Source organism: Chelonia mydas, chromosome 2 (genome assembly GCF_015237465.2).
Source record: "Chelonia mydas isolate rCheMyd1 chromosome 2, rCheMyd1.pri.v2, whole genome shotgun sequence".
NCBI classification, from domain to species: domain Eukaryota; kingdom Metazoa; phylum Chordata; order Testudines; family Cheloniidae; genus Chelonia; species Chelonia mydas.
The window spans coordinates 138,479,299-138,494,514 of record NC_057850.1 but is presented as its reverse complement, the minus strand read 5'-3'; the positions used below and the strand labels follow the sequence as shown (position 1 = coordinate 138,494,514).

General features: G+C 41.1%; 1 protein-coding gene across 2 annotated transcripts in view; it reads right to left on the bottom strand.

Moving 5' to 3' along the window:
* The window catches only part of SEMA5A (semaphorin 5A), a 616,581-nt gene that overhangs the window by 146,354 nt on the left and 455,011 nt on the right, over positions 1-15,216 (bottom strand). For both annotated transcript variants that reach the window (XM_007057800.4, XM_043540272.1), the window contains exon 12: positions 9,842-9,959. In XM_007057800.4, the coding sequence (XP_007057862.2) occupies positions 9,842-9,959 (118 nt within the window). The remainder of the gene's footprint in view (positions 1-9,841; positions 9,960-15,216) is intronic.

The following is a 15,216-nucleotide window of genomic DNA, read 5'->3' as shown; positions in this document are numbered from 1 at the left end:
TAACTTTTTAATTGCACAACATAGTGAAGTCTGAACTTCAACTGTTCAAAATTTAGAGCCACCACAGGAATCATTCTCAAAAGGATCACACCCTTTTAGACCATAAATCCTTTAGAGCAGGAATTCTCTTTTTTGTGTTTGTACAGTGCCCGGGGCAATGGAGCCTTTGGACACTATAAATAATAATAATCAATCATCATCACCCCTAACTACAACCAATATCACTGGCTCCTCTGGAAAGAATTCCTACTGAAATTCAACAGGAATTAGAGCCCCATTCTCTTAATCATCTTCTGCCTGAAATTATTTCCCATTTCTCCCAAACTCTGCTGTCATCTGCTCTAAGACACTGATTGCAAAATAGAATATGCAAGAATGTCTGCAGAAATATGACTTTAGATTGAAAGGAGGAAGCAATAGAAGATAACGGTCAAGGGATAGAGTCTAGTTAAGTCTGTGCTAAATCTTAATGATTAGTAGGTTTCTTTGTTATTTATAAAAACACATTTTAATAAAAGAACCATCACTAAAATTCCACTCCCTGGGGAAGCAGAATGTGATTTTAAATATATATATTATATATGGGGGAAACTGCATAGACTGTCGGTCCTTCATTAGTTGGGACTGAGCCAATCACAACACATCTTCCAATCTTCTCTCGCTCTGGCCATCCTTCGCCATGCTTGTCCATATCTCCTTGTTAGGAAATCATCCCACCTCTTTGGAGGCTGACCGCATGGCTGTTTCTGTTCTTGCGGACACCACTCGGCTATAGCTGTGGTCCATCTGTTGTCGCTGAGTAGGGCCACATGTCCAGCCCACCACATTTTGCTGAGCCTGCTTTCAACAATGTCTCACACTCCAGACTGCTGCCTAATTATTTCGTTGAGGATGTGATCGTGGAGCGAAATGCCCAGAAATGTTCGTTCCATCGCCCTCTGTGTGACAGACCGTTGATGTTCTTCAATCTTTGTCAGCGAACATGTTTCGCTGCCATATAACGTTGCTGGAAGTACAGTCGAGTTAAAAAGATTTGCACAAGTTGTTTTGCTGATCTTTCCTTGCAGGATGTCCTTGATGTCATTGAATGCGCACCATCCAGCTTTTTTTTCTGCGCAACAGTTCACCTTTCTGATCATGGTGCATGCTGACTTCCTGGCCCAAATAAACGCTGAAGGAAGACTTCGAGAAATTTCGAACCGAAAAGCTCCTAAAGGCTGCTGAAGATTGTAAAAGTCTCAAAAAATGCAAATGGGAACTGGCGTTGTACAGGTCATCATTATCAGCTTTGAAGAACAGGGACGGAGAATCAGTAACCGATCGAACAGAGATGGAGGCAATCAGCAGGGATTTCTATACCCAGCTGTTTGCATCCCATATAGACGTCCCAATGCTATCACTTCAACAAACCGATGAACACATACTCCCGGTTCTCATCAGCGAAGTCCATCACGCAGTCCATCAAATGAAAGAGGGGAAGGCTCCAGGCAAGGACGGTCTGACAGCAGAAGTGCTTAAGGCGGAAGGTCAGGAACTTTGGAAAGCTCTTGCCCAAAGGTTCAGCCGCTACCTGGAAATCCAGAAGATACCGTCCAGTTGGAAAGAGTCCAATACCATCTTGCTGCATAAGAAAGGTGATTGGAGAAAATCTAAAGAACTATCACCTGATCTGCCTGCTTTCACATATCTATAAGTTGTTCACTAAAATAATAACAAATAGACTGTCGCAAAACCTGGATGAACAGCAACCGGCTTTCGAAGGAATTACAGCACGATAGACCACATCTTCACTCTAAACCAACTACTAGAGTGTTCAAGGGAACAGAAGTTCCCTTTGTGCATTGCCTTCGTAGACTACAAGAAGGCGTTCAACAGCACAGAGACTAACGCCGTTCTTGAAGCTCTTTCAGAACAGGGCACCAGCACAAAATATATCACATTACTAAAGGAAGCGAACTCTGGCTGCAGCACGGACATATCGCTGTTCGATATTCCCCTCCAAATCCCCATCGAGAAAGGTGTGAAACAAGGAGATACAGTTTCATCAAAATTATTCACAGCCTGTCTTGAACTGGTTTTTTGACAAGCAGACTTGAAAGGCAGGATTAATATAAATGGCGAGCGGCTAAACCATCTCAGGTTCACAGATGATATAGTGCTGATAGCCGAAAATACAGCCCAGCTTGAGAGAATGCTTAAAGAACTGAAAGCGAAAAGTAGTCAAGTTGGATTAAAAATGAACCGGTCGAAAATGAAATACATTAGATCAGATGTTCTGCCAAGAACGCAAATAACTCTTGGACGAGAGCAGATCCAAAAGGCTGATAAATGGGGAAAACACAGCTGTAAAAAACAATAAAAATGAAAAAGCATAAAACTTTATTTTTAGGACCTTTGCCTGTTCCCTTAAAGTTTATTCCCACTGTCTCCACCTGGAGGAGGATCAGGCTCTTTTATGGTGTTGAATAATTCTTCCAAAACGCAGTTTAAAAGCTATGTGAATAAGATATGTATAATTATATATTCACCCAGGAATTGTCTAATTAAAAGAAACAGTGCTAACTCTAGATTTCAGACTGCATTGCTACTGGACCCTTTCATGAAATTGGTGATGGATATCAGGAATTTAGCTCTCTAGATGAAGGCACTCTTTAGTAGAGAATGATTAAACGATTAGAAAACTTGCATTATAGATTCAAGAAACCAACTTTTTGTTCTGTGTTTGTACAACACCTAGCATATTGGGATCCTGGGCTAGGAGTAGGGCCCCATAAGGCTACAGCAGTACAAATAAATAATAATGATATAGCTAAATAGTACATAGATCTTCCCCCACCCAACAAATGTCGGGGGGGGGGGGGATAGCCTGAAGCAGTTAGGCATGTTTTAAGTGGGGAAACAGGGAGGGAAAGTACCAGTACTTAATGCCCTAACATCTGTTTCTACACTGAACTAAAAACAAAACTGGCAGAACTGCTATGAATCACAGAGAAAGGTGACTCTCTTGGCTACCTGGCTCGAACAATGGACATCACTTCCTTCTAAATGAGGTGGGAAAGGGAGATAAAGGAGGTATAAATTTCACAGATAATTAGAAGATATAAGAGATTTAATTACAGCAGGCAGCATGTTTTCACCGCATCTCTGGCTGATTTCCAGCCACTCTGCTAAAAGGTTCCATAATTTAACTATTAATAACACTTTTCAAGATCAATCATTCACATACAGTGCTACCCCATAGAACAGACAAGTTTATTTTCTGGCAGCTGTGACTGATATAGCTACAATCTATCAACTCAGCATACTGCTGACACATGTTTACTGAAAATAACACACTATAATACAGTGTGTATGCTGTTATTTTTCACAAACAGGAAATAATTATTTCTTGTTAAATGTCAGTTGTGCTCATTCTCTTACACTGAGGGTTGGAAGAGTCTGTATTCTATAAACACAGATAACATGTCCCCAGTCCAATTAGTATCAGAGCTATGAAACCATCTCTACTGCTTACTTTTCCATGATGTATCAGAACACCCTCACTGCTGTCTCACCTATACTTTTCACAAGACAACACATATGATCAGCTAGATCCCCAGGTGTCTATATAGAAAACAAGGCAAATGTGGGACTTTGAGTACTTTAAATGAAAGTTTACTAACCTGAGGGCCAAATTCAGCTCTCACCAGCACTAGTGCAATGCCCTTTGCCCATAAACTTGTGTTGCATTCAACCTTCTCACCTACCTCAGAGTGCAGGCCAGCACAAAAGAAGGAGATATTTACTTTTTCTCTGATTTGGTTATATTTCCTCTCCCATCCTTCTTTTATCCGGTGCCTTACTTTCCTTCTCTCGTTCCCACCCAAAGTTTCTTCTTTTCTCTGCTATCTATATGTCTCTTGATGCTCTCTGCAACCCTCCAAATGGCTCTTTTGCCTATTTTGTGCTAGCCTGCACTCTGAGGAACTCTATATCTTCAGTCAGCCAGCAACTTCTTGTGTTGCCTATTCTCTGGGGTGGGAATCACCGAGTTTGAGTTTGCATGCTACACCTATGCCAACATCTCCTCAAGCTGAAAATGCTTCTGGTGGGTTTCCACCAGTTTATACAAAAATTCAGAGACTACACCCTTATGGACTGCCCATATAAAGAATAAACCCACCCTTCCCAATAATAATAAATAACCCACCAACAATCCCATCAGCACAATCTGAATATTAGCTATTTATTCGGAGGGCCTGTTGCAAAATGATATGATGCACTTCATATATCAGGAATTGAATACACTATACTAGTTCCTAGTTCCGGCTGACCAAGAAGCAAGGAGCTGGGCTTAGGAATTGAAAACAGCTTTTCTGTGTGACAGCAATGGGCTCTTCCTCTACAGCAGTGGTTTTCAAACTTTCTTTCTGGCGACCCAGTTGAAGAAAATTGTTGATGCCCACGACCCAACGGAGCTGGGGATGAGGGGTTTGAGGTGAGGGAGAGGACTCAGGGCTGGGGCAGAGGGTTGAGGTGCAGGGGTGAGGGCTGCGGGGTGGGGCCTGGAATGGGTCCCTGGCTGCTCAGCAAGGTGACCCAGTGCCTTGCATTCTGTGACCCACTACTGGGTTATGACCTGAACTTTGAAAAGCACAGCACTAGGGTATGAGGTTTGACTGTGGTTGTAAAGCTTCATGCAAAACGGGTTTTTTTTTAAAGGAATGTAATAATGCAGAAAAAGTCAGAACACAAAAGGGTTGATTCTCCAAAGCCTTGCATTTTGTATAGTGATTCATTCTGGTACTAAGTAAGTTCAAAATGGTGTAAATGACCACCAATGTGATCTGGCCATTTTGCACAGGTGTAAATCTCTACACAAAGTGCAGGGCAATGGAGAATAAATCTAGGGCTCTGTGACCAATGCACCCTGTATTCACACCCTACATACTGTTGTGATAATCTTTACACAAAGTATGCCTTGTGAGATTTCATTTAAAAACTGATAACTCATTGGTCAATAATATCACAATGAAATGTACATGGCAACATTATATGTAAGTTATGAATTCTCCCCGTACAACATTTATAGAACATGTTTAAACCCACATAGTCTTGATTAACTACTCCTGCCTAAACAGGTCTATCTTAAACAAGGGATTGTGTGTGTGCCTCAACATATATACCGTAGTAAACCAGGTCCTTGAGACAGCAAGAGCGAGACAAGGAAAATTTGTATTTCAGCATACACAGGAGAGAAGAAAGAGCATGGGGCACCTTCACACCCAGACTACACTTTGCCTTCTTCACTATTGGAACAAACTTTGCTTTGAGGGGTAATTCTCAGAAGAATCCATTTCAAAGAGTGACTAGACTATAAAAGTGAGGGGCAAGAACACCTCAAAGTATTAACTGAGAGAGACATCACTCTTTTTCACCTAAGAAGACAAAGGAAACTGCTTGACTTCGGGAGGGATCCTGACCTGAAGTTTGGTCAGCCCTGTTGTTGGGAACATGTGGTAAGGATTTTACCTTGAACCAAGTCTAGCTTGTTAAATTTTAGCACTGGAAAGCATTTAATCTTCATTCCTCTTGTGACCATTTCTAATTTTAATGCATTCTACTTGTACTCACTTAAAACCTCTCTTTGTAGGTAAATACACTTGTTGTAGTCTTTAATCAAAACTAATCCAGTGTTGTGGTTAAAGTGGGCTCTGTGGTAGCTCAATTTAAAATAGCAAAACTGTTCGATATCGTTCCCTTACAGAGGCAACAGACCCAAAATATCTGAACTGTCCAGGAGAGGAAAATTTGGGACTGGAAGTGTGTTGTGGTCACCCTGCAAGTAGTAGCCACGGCTGCTGGCAGCCAGAGTGTGGCTTATGTTTCCTGACAGGCTGCTGTGATCAGAGTTGCAGGACAGGGCTGCAGCTATACACAGACACACAGGACGTGAGCTGCATGCGGTTTGGCTGTTTGTGAGAGGCCCAGGTGGAAGGTACAGCAGCAAAGCATTGCGAGGTACCCCAGGTTGCAGGACAGGTGGTGACCTAGCCTTCACTGGCATGGATTGTATTCCGGAATGTGAGAGGCTCCTGCTAGGATGTGCTTATAGCACACACAGATGTCACATGGGCATCCCCTCCTGCTCTCTCCTCAACAGCTTCCCAGCACTCAGGGACACAGAAATTCAGGAGCCTTCCAGGAGCCCTTGCTGTTAAAAGTAGAGGAACTGGGCTGTAAGGGCTGCCCCTTCTCTCCATCTCAACTGGCTTGAAGAGGGGAAGGGGCAGAGGAAAAGGATCAGGGGGGCTTCAGAAGGAATAACAGAAGCTCAGCAGAGGTGAGGAAGTCACTTTTGGTCCTGCACCAGGAAAGTGCCCTTCCTGCTAGGAAGCGGGAAGAGAATCTGGAATGTCCTTTGACACCTCTCCCCCACCAATTGATCAGCCTATTACCACCAACTCCCACAATGACCCCCAAAGCAGCCTCTTTTGTATAAGCATGAATAGACATTGCGGGAGAGGGGCACTAAGGAAAGGAGTAGAGTAATCTTGGCCAGAGACATACAACTCAGATACATTTCAAGAAAACAATGAGGAGTCCGGTGGCTCCTTAAAGAATAACCAATTTATTTGGGCATAAGCTTTCATAGGTAAAAAAAAACCACTTCTTCAAATGCATGGAGTGAAAATTACAGATGCAGGCATTATTATACTGGCACATGAAGAGAGGGGAGTTACCTTACAAGTAGAGAACCAGTGTTAACAAGATCAATTCGGTCAGGGCAGATGTGGTCCCACTGCCAATAACTGAGGAGGAGGTGTCAATACCAAGAGAGGGAAAATTACTTTTGTAGTAAGCCAGCCACTCCCAGTCCCTGTTCAAGCCCAAACTGATGGTGTTAAGTTTGCAATTGAATTGTAGCTCTGCAGTTTCTCTTTGAAGACTGTTTTTGAAGTGTTTTGTCTGAAGGATGGCTACTTTTAAATCTGTTATTGAATGTCCAGGAAGACTGAAGTGTTCTCCTACTGGCTTTTGTACGTTACCATTCCTGATGTCTGACAAACACCTACAAGATCCTTATCAAGCATTCTTAAAACTACAATACCCACCTGGGGAAGGGAGGAAACAGATGGACAGAGTGAAATGGGTACCCGGAAGTCACCCACTACAGGACAGGCCCAACAAGGAAAACAACAGAACAACACTGGCCATCACATACAGCCCCCAGCTAAAACCTCTCCAGTGCATCATCAACGATCTACAACCTATTCTGGAAAACAATCTCGCTTACAGACAGCCCCTCAACCTAAAGAGCAGAATGAGGGGGGATTTGATAGCTGCTTTCAACTACCTGAAAGGGGGTTCCAAAGAGGATGGATCTAGACTGTTCTCAGTGGTAGCTGATGACAGAACGAGGAGTAATGGTCTCAAGTTGCAGTGGGGGAGGTTTAGGTTGGATATTAGGAAAAACTTTTTCACTAGGAGGGTGGTGAAGCACTGGAACGCGTTACCTAGGGAGGTGGAATCTCCTTCCTTTGAAGTTTTTAAGGTCAGGCTTGACAAAGCCCTGGCTGGGATGATTTAGTTGGGGATTGGTCCTGTTTTGAGCAGGGTGTTGGACTAGATGACCTCCTGAGGTCCCTTTCAACCCTGATATTCTATGATTCTTTAACACAATGAGCATGATAAGGAAAAGCCTAAAAGACTTGAAAGGGGATTTAGCTTCAAAATGCATTTGAGAGTAGTGTTTAGAATACACATTTCTATTTGTACACCACAGATGATCTCAAATATTCCGAAAGGGGTGGTGGTGGGGGAATCTCTTTCCTTTAGTATGTATTTAATAGAAAAATACTGAGAGGGATTTGTGAACTTGATGCTAAAGCACTAACTGTTGGTTACTAGAAAAGTGTAAGCATCCAAGCAGTTTTTCATTATAAAACAGCACGTCTCCAAGTGGATTTTACCCCCAATTAGTGGTCACTGTCAGTTTTGGAAGGTAGACAGTGGTATGCTCAATACTAGCTTAACTTTTTCTACTGAAGTTAGCCATTGACTTCAGTGGGAGCAGTGTCAGGTCAAAACTGCGTGCTTTAGAGAAGCCCCCTCGCAGAGCACTCAAAACACATTTGGGCAGCACCAGGAGGTAGTCAGGTTGGGGGAGACAGTTCAGACAGGTATTTTTTATCTAAACTCAAGGATGACATTTTATTCCTATATTCATTACCTATCCTTCAAGTCACTCTCCTCTCCTCAACCTTTTCAATGATAACTGAATTATAGTCCCTGCTACCCAGGCTTGTGCCCTGTTTGAATCTCTCAGCATCCAGGAAAAAATCTTGAAAAAATCCTGCCATTCTTCCTTTCTAACATGTCTAAAATCTGACTTCTCTATACCCTGACTGCTAACCCCCTGCCCCATGCACCAGTTATTTTTAATCTCGACTAGCATAACCTCCCTTTCTTTCTGGCTTCCTTTCTTCTCCCCTTTCTAGTCTATCCAAAACACTGCAGCTAAAAATCATCTTCTCTCACTGCCCCACCCTCCACTGACTCCCTACACATCAAGTTCTGTCTCATCTTTCTCACCTTCAGGCATTCATATAGCTCTTTCCTTGCTTATATCTTAGTTCTCATTTCCTTCTACTCCTTCTCTTGTTCCATATGGTCTGTACAATCATCTTGCTTCACTGTTCCTTTTATTTTCTTCTCCCTACTCAAGAATCAGTACCAGTTGTAGCCACTTCTGTGCCTTAAACAACCTCCCTCTTCTTCAGTGCAAGGTTTCTCCACATTCTTCTAATCTGTCTTTTGCTTGATTTCCTTTCCTATTCTCACCTCCATATTGTCTACTCTTGCTCTTTGTAAATCATACTCTGCAAAGAGCAGTGTTCCCTTTTCCTGAAGATTCTGTTTTCTACATCCTTCCCTTCCACTTTGGCTGGGTGTCTACTCCAATTATGCTATCAATCTAATTTACAGATACATTCTACCACACTGATGCTGAGTAGTACCTTACTTCTAGAATAATCCCACTGAATGCAATGGGACTATTTCAGGAGCAAGGTACTATTCAACATGAATAGGGGAAGCAGAATCTGGCCATTGGTTTGCAAACTCCCTGGGGAAGGGAATTTTCTTCTTTGTTTATAAAAGACCACCTGTACCGATACATAATACAATAATAATAAATATTTTATTATTTAAATTGTTTATTTCATTACCTATTTTGAGCATGATATTAAAATGTTGAGCCCAGACTAAACAGGAGAGAGCATATGAAATTTAAAAAAAACCAAAAAACAAAAACCCTTGAGTAGTCATAAATATTATACTTGCTATAATCAGTGTTCATATGTCATTATGTGTGTGGGTTTTCTGCATCCAAACAATCCACTTTCTGTCTCTGGAAGGATAGCACCTTTTCAATTAGTGAACTTTGTGAACTGTTATGTGACTTTTTAAATTAGCAATAACAACCTCAGGGGGCAAGATTCCATCTCTAGCAATTAAAATCTGGTTTTACAGTACAAAGTAGGGGGAACATTCTCGAAGGAAAACCACTTTGCTGTAATTTGGGAATATTCATCTTCAAAGTGGGAATGTGTACACTGGGGGAAGAAAGCTGACTGCTCCATATAAAACTGCAAACAATTTCTTGTACATACTGCAAATTAGTTGGCTATGAACTGAAAAACAAATAAGTTTACAGTCCACATCTGAGCAGAAAGGCCTGAAGCAATGTGATTTGTGTATAATTACGTTCTCAGCCTGAGAAATCTTACAGTGACGATTTTACATGAGATCCACATGAACTCAAGAACTTTAAGAGGTCAATGAATTTTCTTGGACTTACTGGACACACAGTGATGCTTTGCTCCCACTGACTCATGCTCAGACTTTCTTCCAGTGTTGTGCATTTCTTCATCACCATGTCCCAGCCACAGTAAGGATCCTGGGATCCAATACATGCACTGCAAATATAAACCCGAAAGATTAGATAATATGAACACTTATATTTGCCTATACATGCCAAGGCTCCCTGAGATGCTACTTAGCATTTCCTCATATTAGATAGACCAATAAAGTAAAACAGACACAATTATTGTAATGGAGTTCAGGTGATGCATCAAGGTGACTGAACTATGGAAAGTTAATGGGAATTAATAAACATCTGGGATACAGACCCAGAATCTGTTATAGGTAGTCTGGTAAATTTTCTAGTTGTGTGCATAGAATGTAGTCAAGTTGTAATAATACTTAATCATTGCAGTATAGCAGAAGTGATTAAAAAATAAATTGTCTGCTCTCAGATGATTTCAGAAGGCATGTTTTTGACTATTTTGAAACTACAGTTATCACCTTTTGAGAGGAAGAAGATGATAGCTGCTCCTTTGAAACAGAACACAACAAAACTTCATTAATGGCAGCTATTTCTTTTACAGTGTGGTATAGAATCCTTTGAAATAAGTACCAAAAAAGTGGCTTATTCTGCCCTTACTACGTGGTATGAAATAGGGGAGTCCATGCAAATTAAATAAATAATATTTATGCTTAAAGGAATAACCCCACATTATTTTCATGTTTTGGTTACCAGTCTCTTTAAATCCATCATCGGGGGCTGGCCATTAGATCCTCGCATCAAAATACTCATACTTTCCTAGTACATGTACATATGTATTAAAGGGGAAGCTTGTAGTAACCCCAATTTTCAGGCTGCATAACATTTTCAGTTGTAAAAGATTCTTGCAGCCTTTTTTAAAGAAGTTCCTACACCTCCATAGTTTTCAGGAAGCCTTTGAAATTTGGCAAGGGAGAGAGCCCTCAGGCTAGAGAAGTGTTTATTCTTTATCCCATAAAATGTGTTCAGGTTAAGCTGAGTTCTAAATTGCTAAAAATTCCCATTTCCCTTATCTGACTTGCATTGATCAGCAATGGCTTGGAGCATACAAAAATAATTACTAAATGGAACATTCTGAAGAGCTGGGCCCATACTGCTGCCAAAGCGGCAGCAGACCAGTAGCAGCAGCAGACCCTGCACCAGGGATGCCTGGGAACTGTCAGAGCAGCTGTAGCAGGGTAGGAGCAGGGACCGAACTAAGGTATGGCAGGATGAGCTAACCCTTCCATCCCACCCCTCACCATACCCCTCAGAACCAGCACATGGTCCTAGCAATCCCATTCACCTCTCTTGGGGAACCACAAGAGATAGGAAAAGGGGAAGTGAGAAAGCACCAGGTCAAACTTCCACAAACACTCTGAGCCCCAGTACATAAAGCTAGCAGTTCATCCCCTTTCTCAGATAACAGCTTTCTTTTGCTGATAGCTATTCCTCTAAATCAAGTGGTAGAGTATGTTCTGTCGTGATAAAAGTTCATCAGTCAAATACCATTAATGATACATGACAGGGTGGGGATGTTCTTACCACATGGAGCATAACACAAGGGCATCTCTCTTGTTCTGCTCTTCTCCACACGGCTCAGGGAGACACTGTGTCTAAGATACAGTATGGCTTTTTACATCTTATTCTTTCTGCCATTGATTTGCAAGTTTCTGGGAAATTTATATTTTTTTATACTTGCTCCCAAATTGGGAATGGAAGAGAGGTATCTTCTAAGTTTATATTTATTTTTGTGGTGCCTATTTTTGATTAACTGTCCCAGGTTCTAAAGCCCCATTTCTTCTCTTCTCCCATTTATCTCTGGGGATAATAAAGTTCCATTTATGTTCTCCAGGTATCTCATTATTTTGTGTTGCTACTCCCAACTGAAAATCAGTTAGCCACACAAGATAAATACTTTATATAAAGTGAAAGGGGAGGAAACTTTTAGGCTAGAAGATTACAGAGCTTTTGTCTGATGCTAAAATGAAAGATGCAAGTGATAACACACAATAATGTGTCATTATTTTCCTCAATGAAACAGAATTACCTGTTCTTAAATTCAGAGGTATTGTGTGTTTCTTTTTCACTTCACATGAATAGTATAATCCTTAAGAGGGAATTTCATGCATCGAAATGGATAAACAGACACAAGAGGTCTGTTAAATTCTCCTTATGGATGTGTCTGAAATGTTTTTTGGTGAAAATCTGCCATCGTTGTAACAGCATTGCTGCTCCACCAGTGCTGGTGACAATGGGTAGTGCTAGTATAAACTATCTGCTAATGGCGTAAACAGGACTATATGATACCGTGGTAAAAATGCCAGCAACTAGACGACACTGACAGCGCTGGTGAAGCTACACTGGTCCTAAAGAAAAGGTGGGAAGATTTTTCAAAAGAACCTCAATATAGTCCTAGCCTGAGTACATATAATTCCCATTGATTGGGTATGAATGGAGGGGGAGATTTTCAAAAGTGCCTACAAAATTTAGGAGCACAAGTCCCACTGAAAGTCAATGGGAACTAAATCTTCCCCAAAATTCGTAACACAGATATCAATGACAACTGTTCACAAAGGGAGAGGCGAAGAGACCCCTGAAGTCCACACTCTCTCTTCTGTTGTGAGTATGTAACTCCCACTGACATTAATGGGAGAGGCATACACACACTGAAGGGCAGAATTTGGCGCTATTGGAGGAAGTAGGGAGAACTGTGGCTGAAATAATGCAAAAATATGAGAAATTTGCCAAAATGACTGAATTACTTTTATTCTTCCCACTGATTGGCCAGTTATATTATTCACCCCTGCCCTCCAAATATACGTTAAACTTTACAAGGTCATCTTTAGCTTGCATTTCAGCCTTGGGTTCCCTTTCAAGCTTCCTTTTTCCCTTTATTCTTCAGTCACTATTATACCACTTCTAAGGGCAGGTCTTCACTACCCGCTGGATCTGGAGATCTGATTGATCTATCAGGGATCGCTTTATCACGTCTCATCTAGACACGATAAATCGATCCCCTAACACGCTCCCCGTCGACTCCGGAACTCCAGCTCGCGAGAGGCGGAAGCAGAGTCGACGGGGGAGTGGCAGCAGTCGACTCGCTGCCATCCTTGCAGCCAGGTAAGTGGACCTAAGATACGCCGACTTCAGCTATGCTATTCGCGTAGCTTAAGTTGCGTATTTAGGTCAACCCCCTCTCCCACAAGTGTAGACCAGGGCTAAGTTATTTTGTGTGATACTTCTATCAGCTGACTGAACTGGCTAGTATCTACTTAAGATGGAATAATGTTCAAAGGGGCATGGTCAATTTGAGAACTGGTTCTTTTCAAATGTGTTAAAAGTAGTTTCAGGTATTATACCTGCATCTAAGTCTTCTCACCAATTTGTTGTTGTTTTATAATCACATTTTCCTTTCCCTCCATCTTTTAATGCTTCTTACTCTCATGTCACTGTGTCTCACACATGCACTACCAATGGAGAAACTGACATTGTACAGAGGAAACAATAAAACTAACTAGACATGAAAGGCTGTCAAATACATATGGTGTGAGCAAACTGGAAACTAATATAGAGTTTCCCCCTCTAACCTCTTTCAGTTAAATTTATCTTAGGTACTACTGGAGGAATATTTTTGTCTGGAAAAAAATAGTGTGTATGATTTGTAAGTTGACAGTGCCCTTTTAAACAGAACAGACTAACTGGCAGAATTGGATAATACATTAGCCTCCTTCTACCTCTGGAAACTTGGGTTACATTTAAATTTTGCCAGAAGTGAAAATAAGTTACTTCAACCTAATCCCCAATGGATATCTGTCCACATCTCAAAGACATTACACAATTTGGCCTACGTCTGCTACTACCAGGAAACGGGCCCAGGAATAAAAGTGAAATGGTCAGGACCATAGGTCAAAATTGAGGTGCACTAGCAGAAATGAGCGAGGAAACATATATAGCACCTGTTCACATTATGCCTGACCCAAATAAGTCCCTTCCTTACAGAAGCACTAAAAATGACCTAAGTCAGCCAACTAAAATGAGAACAAACATAAAATATATGTTTCAATTAATATGTAAAAACAAATGGCTAACTTGAATTAATAAAAAAGGGAAGGAAAGCCCCTGGGCAGATTCTTCTCAGATACAGTGGAGGGAATCTAATAGAACACAGTGTATTTCAATGGAGTTATGCTGCATTTACACTGGCGTAGCCATCATCAGACTCTGGACCTATGCTTCCAATATCAGCCCTATAAGTGTTATACTTCTAATACTTACTCTGATGGCTTCCCTTGCTGTTTCTTTTCTTTGAATCCTCAGAGAGACAAAATTCACAAAGGAAGCCCAAGAACAACAGAACAACTGATCATGAATCAGTTCATTACAAAGCACTATTCCTAGTCTAACGTGACTAAACTATGGCTTTAGCATCTCTGCAAAATGTACTGTAATGCTGGACTTCTAGTGCTTGCTTCAAATTTCCCTAACTACTTCCTTGCTTTTCCATTTCATTAGGAAAAGTAAATGATGGCTGGTTGAGTATCCCTCTTGTAAGTCATTCAGCTAGCTGTGATGCCCAGTTTGTCTACTGATGACCACCCAAAGTTTAAACACTGATTTGTTATTGATTAGTAAAAACAACAAACTAATCAATTTTAAAGTGGTTTAATTTCCCTGGCTGTTTTATAATTAGCTCTGAACAGCCTAACAAAACTGCTCTACTTCAACAATACCTGAGGTCTGTGATTTATTCAGAAAGAAAGGCAGAATTGAACAGTGCTCCAGAGCAAAATGCATATGGAAACATTCAATTTTAGCCTTAAAAAAGAACACATTACATATATACCAACAGAGCTATAGAGTGGGTGCTTCTTGTTTTTATTTTAACATTAAAGACCAAATCCTGTCCCACTGACTTAAGAGACTTTTACAATTCATTTCAATGAGGCCAGGATTCGGCCCTGAATGAATTTACTGTTTGTGATAGCTGCCAAACGTATAACCTTTTGAACTGTAGTTCTTCATCCAAAGAGCAGATACAGCCGTGCACATTTCCCCATATTGATCTGTTATTATGCCTCTGCCCGATCCATAAGGACCTTCTGGGCAACACAGTGTTTTGTAATATAACACAAAGTCTTTTATCTCTGGCAGACTGGTTCAGTTTTGCCCTAATTTGGTGGTAAGGGGTATTTGGTCTCTGAAATAAGTTGATGATCTCAGTCCTGTTCCTATTGGACAAGTTAACATCATAATGGTCAGGTACTGTAATCATATATGTATGGTTAAGTCAGCAGAAAGAGTTAAATGGTCAAGATCACCAGTGGTCAAGAAGACCTTGTCTTTCAGTC